The sequence below is a fragment of the Rhodnius prolixus genome, unplaced genomic scaffold (assembly GCF_049639745.1).
Source record: "Rhodnius prolixus isolate KJV_2025 unplaced genomic scaffold, Rpr scaffold_1, whole genome shotgun sequence".
Taxonomy (NCBI): Eukaryota; Metazoa; Arthropoda; class Insecta; order Hemiptera; family Reduviidae; genus Rhodnius; species Rhodnius prolixus.
Window position 1 is genome coordinate 22,757,076 of NW_027411581.1, and position 14,365 is coordinate 22,771,440.

At 30.3% G+C, this 14,365-nt stretch overlaps 1 protein-coding gene across 3 annotated transcripts; it reads right to left on the reverse strand.

Annotated features, from left to right (window-relative positions):
- Positions 1-706: 706 nt before the first annotated feature.
- Upf2 (UPF2 regulator of nonsense mediated mRNA decay) lies at positions 707-14,156 on the reverse strand. Of its 3 annotated transcripts, none has more exons than XM_074135213.1 (23): positions 14,006-14,156; positions 13,780-13,941; positions 12,281-12,511; positions 11,243-11,438; positions 11,007-11,152; positions 10,752-10,935; positions 9,887-10,053; positions 9,174-9,264; positions 8,236-8,389; positions 7,958-8,105; positions 6,711-6,929; positions 6,476-6,634; positions 6,194-6,367; positions 4,714-4,872; positions 4,399-4,578; positions 4,109-4,303; positions 3,898-3,982; positions 2,812-2,852; positions 2,178-2,322; positions 1,985-2,097; positions 1,822-1,908; positions 991-1,057; positions 707-895 (listed from the first exon to the last, which is right to left on the reverse strand). In XM_074135213.1, the coding sequence occupies exons 1-23, from the start codon at positions 14,063-14,065 to the stop codon at positions 861-863; spliced, it is 3,198 nt and encodes a 1,065-aa protein (XP_073991314.1). In that variant the 5' UTR covers positions 14,066-14,156; the 3' UTR covers positions 707-860. The 3 variants fall into 3 exon arrangements, with proteins under 3 accessions (XP_073991314.1, XP_073991304.1, XP_073991325.1); XM_074135203.1 differs by having other exon boundaries at positions 9,887-10,056; XM_074135224.1 differs by lacking the exons at positions 707-895; positions 991-1,057; positions 1,822-1,908; positions 1,985-2,097; positions 2,178-2,322 and adding an exon at positions 2,344-2,502 and having other exon boundaries at positions 9,887-10,056.
- Positions 14,157-14,365: the final 209 nt, after the last annotated feature.

A 14,365-nucleotide genomic window follows, 5' to 3' on the forward strand; every position in this document is an offset into this window, starting at 1 on the left:
ACGGTCAAACTGGTACAAGAAAGTACTACTGACCTTCGATGTCTCCTAGAACCTGAGACTTGGGGACCATGCCAGCAACCTAAAATCTACCACTGCATCAGCCAAACGTTTTCGAATATCACAATCAAAACAGAAGGTCTGCTGTCTGAGGATGCTACATTCGCTTCTATTAGTACAGAACCGGCCACAAGGACTTACTATTCAGGATGTAGATATCCAGTTTTTGGGTGCCTCACAAACTCTTGTAACGGTCCAGGCAGAAAGTTCGACCGTCAACTTTTCAGTGAACTACCTAAATTAAAATTTGATAGGTAATCTATGAATCGAATGTTTGCACCGTTGCTTCAAGGCGTAATGAATAAATAATAGACCATCTCTTAATTCCCTTTATTTCTTCTTCGCCTTCGTTCTTGCATTATTAAGAAACTTGACACCTAATCATCGGGCACGAAGCCTTTTCAGCACACTGTGGCCTCCGGATAGTGAACTTTGAGGTAAGAGGTTTCAAGGTAGTTCTGACAGCAAGTATTTGGATTTGTAGGAATCAAATGAACTAACCACTAAGCAAATCCTTTTTCTAATTTCTGTAATAGGCAAAAATTATTTGGGCACAAAATTTTCCGTTCTATTTTTGCCCGAACACTTTGAATTTATTTTCAGACTTACTGATGATTCGCAGGATTAGGGTATAACAAATAGTGCAGCATTTACAAAACGAATAAATATAATTTCAATATTATGTAAATTTTACAGGGTTTTCTTTTTTTTCAAACCTCTGTTTTATTATACAAGTGATCCAACATCAAATGATTATTACTTAGCTAAATAAATCCATTGTAGCTGACTTTGAAGATATTTTTTTATTTAGAATAGTATAGATCTAGGAACCGATCCACTAAAACAAAAGTTTAAGATAACAAATGTTCTAATCTTCTGAATTTCAATGTAATTCTGAAACTGAGTTCCAGTATGTTCCTGGGTAAAACTTACCCTTTTGTGTATTAGAATATCTTACTCTTCTCTGATGATTTACATTCGTAGTCGGTGGAGGATTATCCTGTAACAAACCAATAACAAATTAACCATTGCCCTTCGTACAAACCTGTCAAGAAATATCACTTCTTCTAAAACATTATTTTATTTCTTAACTCTTGCTTACAAATCCGTACTGAATATTTCTTTTCGTCCCAATAAACGAAATAAACTTTTTTAAATAATATTTTTATTGCCCATCCAAGTTTGCACTTTTTCAAGAATATTGTAAGACTTCATTTTGCTAGCAAAAAAAAAAAAAAACAGAAAGAAGTGAAATGTTAAAACCCACGCCCAAAATTATGAAATTCGGTAGTGTATAATATAAACTGAGAAAAAGTAAACAGAGGAAAATTATAAGCTTATATTTAAAAAAAAAAGAAGTGGTTTATAGGCTATAAAATCACTCTCATGTACACACCACTTTAAAGTTACTTACCACTCATGCTAGCCCTAACCGTTGATTTTCTTCCTGCAAACATCTTACACATTGCACGCATCAGAGAAGTAGTTAAATTATTAACATTAAAGGAAAATAATTATTTCTAACTAGAAAAATTATTTGGCTGAAACTGTAATAATTTTACTTATTAGCGATTTCAATTTGTTATTAATTTATTTTTTTTTAAGCATAGTTTTGCGCAGAATATATTTTTAATGGCAGGAAGAATGAATTGTTTTTTCAATGTACGTATGGTGGTCATCAGATGCTTTCAAGAAACACTTTTTCTTAAAAATTACCCCTTTTTTGAACTGCCTGCTACGTAAAATAGTTTTGTTAGTACATACTTGCTGTTGTTCCTGCGAATCCTCTAGCTGCATTCGTTGAATGTCTAACGTCAATTTTTTTACTTTTTCTTTTTCCAACCTCTCTACCTAAAAATATTTCCTGTATGTGTAGATTACCAATAAAATTAAACAAAAACAGTCAAACAAAAGCATAAAAAATTACTTCTTCTCGATATTTAAGATTTTTCACGAGATCTGAATCCGATGGAACGTTAAGACTCTTACACTGAGTTTTATTCCCTTTTCTCACAAGAAGAACGAATGATGAATCTTTATCTGAAAAACAGCCGTGATAAATAAATTGAGATATTTTAACTTGACTTATTTTAACTTTACTGAATACTCAATAAAAATACCATTGGGTTTATGAGTTTTTCCTAACATTGGAACAACAATATCTTGAGAAGGTCTTATTGCTTCTTTTAACCTTTCTTGCACATTATCAGATACCATTTTATCCAGCTCCAATAAGAAATCATCATCGTTGTTGTTATTTACTACCTGAAAAATGCGGGTCTAAATATTTTACATAGAATAAAGCTTGAACAAAATCTGAGCACCTATGGAATAATACATTTTTGAGTATACATTCACCTGTGTTTTAAGTTAATAGTTAAATAACCAAAGCATGTGTACCAAGAACCAACATTCTATAGCGATAAATAGTGGGTTTTGACGAATCTATCATGAAACATTCAAATTAAATTCTTAATCAATCCTATTATTATTGGTCAATTTCAGAATTCTGAAAGCTTAGAAACTAATATTAAAACACATAAAAGCAAAATATAATGATTAACATAAACAAAACTTCACTTTCTTTTTTCAATCAAAAAGGCACGGATTTCATGGATTTTCTAATATTTGATTTTGGCTGGTACAATAAAACCAACAATAAATTTGCAGCAGCTTTTGAAAGATTAAAATTTCTTATAAAATACTTTCCTGTTTACAACTATTATTTAAGTATATAAGTATATAAGTATTTACCTTATTCTCTTTTTCGTTGTCTGAACCCTCGTCTGACAAATCTGTAATGTACAGGCAATTGGTAAATTGTATAATTCGTTCGGATTCCCAAGAATAATATATAGCATGTAAATTTAAAAAATGAAATAGTAATAGAATTCAAAGCACATCAAAATCAAAAGAGAGAAGGAACTTAACTAGGGCGGATGCTAAGGGAAGAAGATCCCAACCACATTTGTAGATAAGATCCCAGTAGAGCGGCCTTAAAGGAGTGAATATCAGGTATTTCATATCTACGGGTGCTCTATGATAAATATTAAAGTCATAGTTAAGCAACCACACAGGTCTCCCGAGAACCTACATTCAAGCGAGGTAAACATTGGATTTGCCATGATGAATCTGTCAAGAAATTTTCAAAACATGTCCTTAACTAATCCTAATGCTTTGGTCATAACATGTGTTTAGAAGTTTTAAAGCTTGAAAACTAATTTTACAACACAATTAACAACCTTACTTAGTGCTGATTGAGTTTGCCTCAAGCTAATCTTACTAGAGTATTGGGGATTTTTGTGAACCGTCGTGACTACAGGATCAAATATTTTTGTATTGGCTATTTTGTTTTTCCTCGGAGGGTATCGCAGCCTGATTCGATTATCATTTGGGAAGGCTTATGAAATTAATTAAATAAAATGTTTCCTATCCGCGATCTTGATTAAAATTATTGCCTGGCTTAAAAATTAGTAGTATTTCTTTTACCAAGTCTTTTAAGTTCAAAGAGCTTGGTGGACATATTTCTAAGAGAGGTACTTATTCCACTTTTTATTTTCTAGAGGACTCGTAAGTTTATAAAGTTTAATAACGATATTTTCCAAATAGCTTATTAAATAAGCTGTTATAAAAGCATGGCTTCAAATTTTATAAATGCTGAAATGGAAAGTGGAGTAAATACTATAGAACAACGATTGAGGTCCTTTTCATGCAAGTACATTAGTACCAAAGAAACAGATAAGAAACTCCATTATAAATACATTGATATAAATACTTACTGACATTAAATAATTCTTAATTAATGTGTAAAACAAATTAAAATGACAAGTGAACATTAACCTTCTTCATTTTCTTCATAAAGTATTGAATCATCAGTATGTGAGTAAGCTGCACTATACAATCCTTGACCATTTTCTGAATTGACCTGTTTTTACAGTAACGTAAATCAAACTTAATCAATTGAACACTAATCGTAAGTTTCTAACCGAAGTTAAACGGATTTAAACTTTTCCCCTTAAACTTTAAAATACATGAGATTTGGATAATACACCTGCTTAATGTTGTATTCAGAAATAAGCTGTTCTTGTAAGTTTTTCACAGCATTAATGGCCTCTGAATATGAAGAATAGAGTTTTACGTTAGGACAATTTTTTTCAATACAATCTTCCAACTGGTACTGAGCATAGACAGGAAATTTATTATCATTATTCCAACAGGAAGCACTTTTTTTGGACCAAAAATAGCACTAAAAGAAATATAAAATAGTGTAAATGCAAATTACTAACTAAAAGAAAAATTAATAAGATAAATATATTATATTATTAATACAAAATTAAGTACCTGAAAATATGTCAGAAAGTACGGTAATTTTGTTTTTACGTCTCCATGAGTAAAAAATTTTCCACAAGTATCAAGCAAAGTACATGTTAAACGTATTCTTATAAGATTCTCAGGGGGATCCAATGGAGAAGGGACGTTTTTATTAATGCTGACCCCAAACATTATCAACGAATACAAAACCTAACGAATAAGAAACAAACATGAACGATTACAAAAAATTGAAAAAGAAACTATGTCACTGAACAAAATTTCTGGAAAAAAAAAAAAAATTGTTAACTTATGAAGAAAACGTATAACTTTTAGAGATGAATTTACCTTAAAAACATCTGTGCTCTCGATTAATCTGTAATTGTACAACTCTCCAAAATATTTTATCATTGCAACCCGCCTTTGATTCATTTTTGGTAAATTTATTTCCATTCCTATTCGAATGTCTTCTAACACTGAATCAACAACTTTGGTTCCTACAAATTCCTTTTAAACAAACATTTATTAAATATTGAATTGTATTAAATACATTCTCAAATTTATAAAAGGATTTACAGGTGTAAACCAATCAAACCAAACCGATCATTGGCGAAAAACACAGTAAATATGCAACACACAATACCACGTACTTGTAACAACAACCTTTTACTGGTTTAAAAGTAAATACATATAATTGGTGTCATAAAAAAAGTATTTCTAGATTTCAATTGCGATTCTGTGGAGCGAGTACTCAGCCAAATGTTTTAGAAAAAACAAGTAAGTGCTAAATTTGTTAAACAGGCGCATGCAGCGGACCTTAAGTTGGCTGCCCATACTTGAGCGAAGTCTATAGGAGCCTTGCGTTAAACAAGGGCACACGTAGTAATATTTAAATTAAAAATGCCTTTTTCCATTACCAAATTGATTGAAATGTTGTGCATTTGTACGGACTACTAGATAAAGCTCATTTTGAAGATATGAAGTAATCGTAATTCCCAAAATAACGTGTAATATGGGAGGAGCAAATGATGTATTTCACATAATTGTACAATGCCCGGTAACCAATCTGTCATGGAGAAGTACCCTTCTAGTCAAAACTATGAAAATGACACTGCCGTTGTTGATTACGCTTACCTGGAGAGAAAGAGAATCTAAATAAATTATACTAGTTTAAACAAATTCTTCAGCTAAGACGTCTTTATGTGAACTTTTTCTTTTTTTTATTTTATTAATTTTTCAAGTTATTTATTTACTTTTGTTTATTTGATCAGTTGCATATGCGCGGTTTTACTTCATTATTTCAGTTGTATCATAATATTTATTATTAACTCATGTGTTAGTATGGGTCTTTTAAGATATTCAAAAATAAAATTTATCAACCAATAATCCATTATTTTCTAGTTTTAGATCCGTTTACACACCGTACATTTACAGACCAAATGTAAACACTTTTTTTCGGGTTAGGTAAACTTTGAAAGATGCAATTCTGATAGAAAATTTGACCATCGTATTAATTATTCAACTAGAAGGGAAAAAATACCAAGATGGATAAATAACAAAATATACAAAAGAAGGAACTGAATTCGTTCAGACAATTTTAAATGAACCATTTTAAACAATCATGAAACAAGACTGTTTATCAAACAATATAAGATTTTCGGTTATTATGAGAACTCAAAACATGAATTTCCAGTGAAAACTGAAATGCGAAATCAGTACGATTACAATACTTCCTCTTACTATGGGTAAAAACAAAGAGTGATTTAATGCAGCGATATTTCATCTTTATGTTAATTGTTAAATAACATAAGTAATCAAGAACTCTTACTTGATATTCAACCAGTCCAGCAACGAGATTAGCTAAAGCTGAAATCCTGTTAAATTTTATTTTCCAAGCACTAGACAAACACTTAATAGCATAATCGGCTGTTACTTCGTTTTCCCAATCAATCATTCGCAAATGCTTTAGTACACGGCGTTCATTGTCAGTGTACATTAAATCCTAAAGAAGAGGGTAAAGGGAAAAATTACAGATAATGTAGAGAATATGAAAATGCGCTATAAAATATAATTTTCACGAACTACTACTGTAAGCTTTTCAGTTAACTACCTGAAATATTATTTTCCTGATAAAATCATGTAATGGAGGTCTTTTCTTCTTTATTACGGTGGTTGTTTCAGGCGGATTTACAAAATAATAAGCATTTTCGATCATATTGGTGTAGCGTATATCTAAGGCGGTAACTGATTTTAATCTCATCATATCATCCTGCAATTTATGGCAACTAAAATGTAAAAGTAATGACAAATTCACTTAAAATCATTGTCATATAAATTGTACAAACCATATAAATTTTTGTCCTTCGATGTGATTCGTTGTGTCTATACAAATAACGACCACAAGTTTCAAGAATATTACAAGCCATTTCTATATGATGATGACTAAAATCATGAAGAAGTAATTTCAAACAATATAAAGCCTCTATGTTGGGAAATAAACCGAATTTTACCAATTCTCCAATGTATCTAGAAACTTTAATTTTTGATTCCAAATTTATTTGATCCTAAAAAAAAAATTATAAATACAAATATTCTAACGAAAAGGCACATCATTCATTGATTTAGTCTCTAATTTTTCTAAAAATTGAACAATTGTTATCTGCAGCTCTTAACATTTTTTATTGTTCCCTGAAGAAAGAGAGCTTATTTTCACTGAAGCTGACGATTTCGCAGTTATCGTTTCGTAGATAACTAGAGTAGATTATCGTAGCATATTTTTGAAGAGTATACTTTAAAGTTTTTACGTTACATCTCGAAAAAATAACCAAAAAAATTAAGAAAGAAGTTCTTAGCAATGATCACAAAATAGCTTTTGCAATTTTTATTGGACAAGTCGGTGCATTTAAGTGATTTTTATGTCATTGATTTCTCGTCTTTTTAAAAATTATTTTTTAATTTTTTCAGTTACTTTTCAATTCCAAGCAATCAATGGTGCAGCAAAAAGCAAAAACGGTGAATAAGTGAAAGTATTCACACATAAATAAAATAAAACAATATATTTATTTATTTACACACATATGAACGCATTAGCATGGTAACGTGAACGCTGAACAAACAGTACTGGGAGTCATTAATCAGCAGCTGTTACTGCAAACATCGATGACTGAGTTTGCGAAAATGTTAGTCGGGAGTATTTGGAAGAATGAGGGAGGATTTTAATGGAAGCTAATTTGGCATGGGATTTTAAGTAGCGAGATTGGGCTAAATCTGCGAAAGAGGGAATGTTTAGGTATGTGTGGATAGTAAAGTTGGAGTTTACTATGGTTCTTAGAATCGGGATGGGAGTGTTTGTATTCGACTGAGATTAGTTCGTTTGGTTGTACCTAAAATTAGAGCCCGTATGTACATATAGGAACCGGTAATGTATTGTATGTTTTTTTTTCGTAGGACTAATTTAGAGCGTTTATCAAGTCAGCTAAAAATGAATGAAAAAATTAATTAAAAATGTATTATTTCAGAAGATAATGATTCTTAAAAGTGAAACTACAGTACCTTTCTTTATTACGCTTCTTTGAAAAAATAAAATAGTTACCTTTTTGCGTATATGATATTTAAAATCTTGTTTCAATAAACTAGTCAGATTTGTAGCAATCTCTGGAATGACCGGATTTAAAATTGCTACTAGACGCCCATAGAATGGTAATAAATCTAATCTTGTCCGTGGTACTCCAAATAAAGCTCTAGAGAAGAATTTCAAATTAAATTTATATAAACAGGATACTTCTAATTCAGAAGAAATGAATTTATTTTAAAATATCTCTTTTATATTTTCGATATGAAGCAATTATGAACATTTTCGTAAACACTCACTTGAGTAATTTTCGTCTTGCGGTTTTAGTATTCAGAAAAACAACAAATTCGACGGCTGCATTGTCTATCATCTCACGATTAACACAACTTGACAAATTGTTCAGAAAACTCTCCAGAACAACCTTTACATTTGACCCAACAACATCTTCTGACTCTGTATTTTTAAAGTAAATTTCATTTTTTGTATTATTATTATTAAATATAAGAAACAATATAATTTGCTCAATTATGTTATTTTCTACAACTGAGTTTCATCTTTCTTTTTACGAAAAATTTTCAGGTAACATATTACTTGAATATATTCTATCATTAAAAAACAACTGTATACGTAATTCATAATATTATATCTCATCCTAATGCCGTACTCTAAGATCAATCTTCAGAAAAAAGGAACATTTTTGCGACAGTATCCACTTATTCAGGGGCGTTTTAAATGTTAATTTAAAAAAACATGTAATTAGGTAAAAATAGTAATTGGAACTCAAAATGTTATCCAATAAAAGTAATAGTGCTAATTTTCACTCTCTTACAGCATTAACTAGGAAACTTGCTATCTTTGCCATATCTAAGTCCAATAAAATCGTTGGCAAAGTGTTTGATAAAATATTTTATATTTATTAAGTCTCTGTTTGTAGGGATCTAAATTAGAAAAACGAAGATACGCAATTCTTCCGGATTCAGATTAACAATTTTATCGAAACCTTTTATTGTGACCCCTGAATAAACGTAAAACTTTCGTGTCAGCAATTTCTTTGTTTTGGCTTATTTTTATTTTATTTTTTTTTCTCTCTGTCTTTTTGATTCTGACCACATACCACGTACACCTTAAAACATGTATTTCAGATAAAAAAAATTATAAAATTAGGATCGTCAATATTTTTACGCAGACTATTGCAGACAGACAATTTAATTTTAGAGAAATTATTTTATTTTATTACCTTCTACAGCTGATGGTTCATCTTCCTTTAACACTTCTTCCACTTCAAAATCTTCGTCCTTCAAATCTTCATCCAATTTATCCTCACTCATCTATAAAATGGATAGTAGAAATTATTGTACCACAACCATGAATGATAGATGAATACTCGAACTAAATATAATTTGTGAGATAATAAAACTATGATATGTGTGATTTATGTATGCTGAAGAAACTGATATTGATCCTACATTATTACAAAAATGTATTAATTGATTAATTGTTTAGAACCTATTTTTTGTAGCCAATATAGTGGCTCTCAAAAATTATATACGGTTAAGATAATTTGTAATTATAGATTGTACAGATAAAACACAAAAGGATAAGTTAAGGAGAGCCAATTTGAACTTCATCAAAGCAGAAGACTCCGACCTGAATTAATAAAAGTCCTCCACGTACGAGGATTCGTATGACAGGTTGCGAAGTAAATAGAAATCAAGATCAGACAACCACGTTTGTAAATTAAGCTAAAGTATATTGATCTAGAAGTGTTCAATAAAATATTTATTGACTAGAACAATCCAGCTCTCTTTCCATCTCACCTTCTTTATTCCTATGTAAATAATATATAGATAAGATATTTGTAGATAAGCTGACGTGCTACTAGGATTAATGCCCTGAAAAGAGATCCAGCAGTATAACATATTACTCCAATAATGTAAAATGTAAACTCACTGGAGGCTCTGGTGGCGGCTGATCTTGATTTGATTTAACCGTAGGTAAATATTCCTGAAGATTAGGAAACACCTGGTAAAAGCATCGAGATTCTTCATCTTCCCAAATACCTTCATCTAAAGATAAACCTTCCTCAACATCAACAGGACTGCGATCACTAGAAGAACCTACTAACAAATTTAATGCAATTAACTACAATGTTATTAGAATTAAAGTTAATGTTTTTTCCTTCAAACAATAAATACAAATGAGATTTAATATTCTAGAAGAAGAATGCAGATATTTTGAAACTTATATTTAGTTCTAAATAATGGCGTACACATCCACCTACCCACCACACAATATAAATTCTATAAGACAGTTTTCACTGATGAACTTAAAAGCTTAACGTAATACATAAAAAAAGTATACTCATCACTGGAAGTCTAATGAGGGGGTAGGGAGAAAATGAAGTTGCTGGGCTGTTACTTTTTGCACTGGACACCCGCATAGAAGTTCCGGGTTCAAGTTTAGTATATTGCACATGTTTGCATTTGAAAATTCCTTTTTTTGTGTTTCTAAAGGATAAAGTGACCGGAAAAACTATTCACGCGTTCTTTAAATAATTGCAGATAATTTTTTTTTTTTTACATTAACGACTGAAAGATTCGGAAATGACTTTCACTGGTTGTCACCTACAATTACCTAAACAATTTTGTTCCATCCCAAGTGAACCTAATAGCAGTGAGTTAGTACACACCTTATTGCTAATGCCTAAAATTAATATTTAATCAAAATAAATTACTATTACTAGTTACAAATTATTACCATAAATACTTTATTTTCTCAGTAATAAGAATTTAAATTTAAATAAAATTAATAATACCAATGTTTGGCAAAGGTGGAAGAGGCTGGTCTAGCAGTTCAGCCAACGTCTCCGTACTGCTCAATAAGGACTGCAAATCATTTTGCATGGTTTCTAATTGCAACACTCTATCCTGTCGCACTTCTCCCTTAAGCCTCAACAACTGTTCGTTTTGGCGTTCGAAAGCTTGTACAGCAGCATGATCCTAAAGTGCAGTTTGCTCATGTAAATGGAATTTGCTTTGTAATTAATTTAAGAAAAACAAAAGTAGGTTACCTTAAGTAAATGTTGACATAAGGAAGCGTAATAATCTTTAAATAAAGAGCGAACATTATTCTGTTTCTCAAATGAAAGTAATGTACTCCTCGGAACTTCCATATCGTACTTCTCACACAACTTTCTTATATGTTTAGGTATTAATCCTAGAAATAATTTTATTCTACAGTGGTTAGTTCATTTAAACTGATACAACCTTTAAAGTAAAAAAATGAAATCTCAAGTTTCTTAAGTACCTGCAAAATCTTCGCCACAGTGTTTACAAAAACTGATAATAATATTAACATTATGATGATTCTCTTTATCTCTAGTAGTGAGAATTGTGAGAACAGTTCCTAGAAGAGGTAGTGCTTCCTTATTAGAAAGCATTCCAGAAGAAACAAGATCTCCATAGAATCTTAAATCAACTCTCAACTTGCTCACATTTTCTATCTGATAAAAAAAAAAAATCATTTAAAGAAAAAATTATGTTTATATATACGCACCTAAGATGATTTAGAGGTTAAAGTAATTAAAAATTAATTTTATTTAAATTTGTTGCTAATTTTTACATTTCCTTCTGAAATTACTTCTATTTACTTTTTGGGTTTTCTATGTACTTGTAACGTTCTCCATTGGTAATATTTTCATGGATTCTTTTACAGAATATTTAAAGACACATAAAAATCCATTATACTTTTGAAAAATATACAATTGATACCTTTAATTAATTTTAGAGCATTACGTTTTCATTAATGTTTTTTGGTATTTGTTAGACAAAGTGTGTCATTTAGTTGAGCCATTTTTTTCGATAAAATACTTTTGTTCTGTGAAGAGTAGCACTCGCCATTTAACTTGTTTGTAACAGGAGATATCAAACAATTAACATAAAAGGTTATTCAAGAAACACTATTAAAAATTTAAAAAAATAATTACTCTAAAAAAGTCAAAACACTTAAATAAAAGACACACCAACATTCATTAATGAAAGATTTTTTTCTTTTGGACATCAGATTTAAATGCAATATATGACTTTAGTAGGGCAATATGATGTTGGGTCAAGTTCATACTTCGATTAAATTAATTGGTTCTAACTTAATCCAGTAGTTAAGCTTTAAAAATAATGTATAATTAACAGCTAATGTAGTTTATTTATATTATATATAATATAAATTTATTTCATGTCAATTTACAAAATTTCAAATCTAATTAAATTAATTTTTAAAATTAAACCATATAAAAATTATGTATAATTATTTGTGGCTAAACAAAAGCACATAGTAACGATAGTTTACCGGCTCATTTTTCTTTATATGAAGTGTCTTAATCCACTGTTCTAAAAATATTGGTGCGAAGTCGGCGTAAGTCCAATGTATATGGCAACATAGTTGAACAGCAGCAGGAACATCAGTAATTTTCAGTTTGACTTCAACAAGAGCAGCTGCCACTTCACTGAGATATTTGGATAAGTTCAGACCACTTAAATCTTTCAAGAAAGTATCTAACTGCCCTCCAGTAAAATTCCGCTGTGAGGACAAATTAAAATATCTGTAAATTAACTCGAATAATTTTTTTTAATGGGGAATGCTACCACTGGTAGTAGTTCCTCCTACGAGGAACAGGCCTGAAAATTTAAAAATGTACTAGCATGAAAATCATAATTGTTGGTAGTTTTAAGAGATTGTTAAATTTAAAGATACCATGGAATTCTTGGAAACTACTAGTGAGTAAATAATATCTCTGATTCAGAGGTTCTCAAATTGTGTTCAGTGGAACATTGGTTTTCAGTAAATTTACCTCTTACATTTCATGGAAAAAAAAGGATAAAAATAATAGAAACAATATACAGACCAATTAATAAAATTTTATGCCGCATTCTTTGGCTCAAGGACAATTAAACATGTGAAAAGAGTTTTCTCAAAAAGGAGTGGTCTTCGATTTAAAAAAAAGAAAAGATATGACTATAATAGAATTAGGTTCCTCTACATAAGCCAACATAAAATAATGGAAAAATTACTGCAGGAAATGAGAGAAGCATTGCCGTACGTAGATTCAGTATCTTACAAGATCTTGTAGTTAAGAATATCAAATACTAACGTGATCGACAAAGCACATTTTTGACTTCATTTCTTTTCCTGGGCTACATTTATAAGATGTTATAACTTTGAATTTGTTGCAAGTAACCTAACTCATTTAACACATAATTTTAAACAAGGTATTAATTATTAATCAAGTTTACGTCAGTAATCGAGTCAGCGAACGGCGAAAAATATAAAGCAAAAGCCAACAAGGTGACAATGTCACACCCCAGACAACACTCCGGGTAATGTTAAAAGCGTCAGACACCTATTTATTTCCCAGCATTTAGAAGCCCTCTTTCACATTAATTGGTAAGCGTATATAATCTTCAAACTAAAAGCAATATTATTAATTTTCCTTTTTTTTTTTTTAATAATTTATAATATATAATTTTCTTCGTAGAATATTAGGACAGTGCAATGAAAATCCTAATTCTTTTGCACACAATTATTAGCATTTTGGAAGCAATCTGAAATTAATTAAACTATTTAAAAAAAGATTGAAGAAATTAAAACACAGTGTTTACAGTGCAACAATTAAAGTAAAAAAGTAAGCAATTTTTCTGAGCAACGCTTCTATAATTTTTTTTTTTTGCAAGAAAACAGCACTTTTGTTAAGCATAAATGTAAGAACTTTAGCCCATTATCTACATATAACTTACTCATTAAAAAAACACACACACACAAATCGAATATAAATATATATGGAAATATACCAATCGTTTGACAAAAGCTGAATTTTTTTTGAGGCTAGAATCCAGTTTGGAGAGAGTTGAGCCATCAGGTCGCTTTTTGCACGAAATTTGGTTTTTATTGAATAAGTCAAGTTTATGTTCCAATCTCTTGTTAAAATCTTCAATGAAATGCAGTAGTTCAGCCTACAAAAAAGTAAATTAAAATCGTTACATAAGACGATTCAAGCAGAATTATAATGGTCTTTACCTTCTCTTTCTCAGGTACATCAATGCTTTCGGAATTAAGTTCCGCCTCGGAATCAGCCATCGCTAGTTATTTTTTATTTTCACAAAAAAATTGACTTAAAATTTGAGTTTTATAACCTTCGTTACTCAATTAAAATCAAACAACTGATGAAACCTTGTTTGTTGATATTGACACTGAACGAGAGGTTACGTCTCCAGCTGTTTTCTTGTTACTTTCGGAAGCATGATTATAGGCTCTAATTATCTACTGATTTGAAAGTAACTAGCGGTTATGATTAATGAACACATATCATCTTATATCGAAACATTATATTAAAAATGAATATATCATTTATTGTGGGGGTAGATTGACAATTATTTC

What these genes read in the sequence shown, in the direction of transcription:
- Upf2 (XM_074135203.1), bottom strand. Translation starts at nt 14,065, where the DNA reads ATGGCTGATTCCGAGGCGGAACTTAATTCCGAAAGCATTGATGTACCT. An exon ending in TCCACCTTTGCCAAACATTG is followed by an intron (nt 10,057 to 10,751) that starts GTATTATTAATT and finishes TAAATTTGTTAG; the next exon opens with TAGGTTCTTCTAGTGATCGC. An exon ending in ACAACGAAAAAGAGAATAAG is followed by an intron (nt 2,323 to 2,811) that starts GTAAATACTTAT and finishes CGCATTTTTCAG; the next exon opens with GTAGTAAATAACAACAACGA.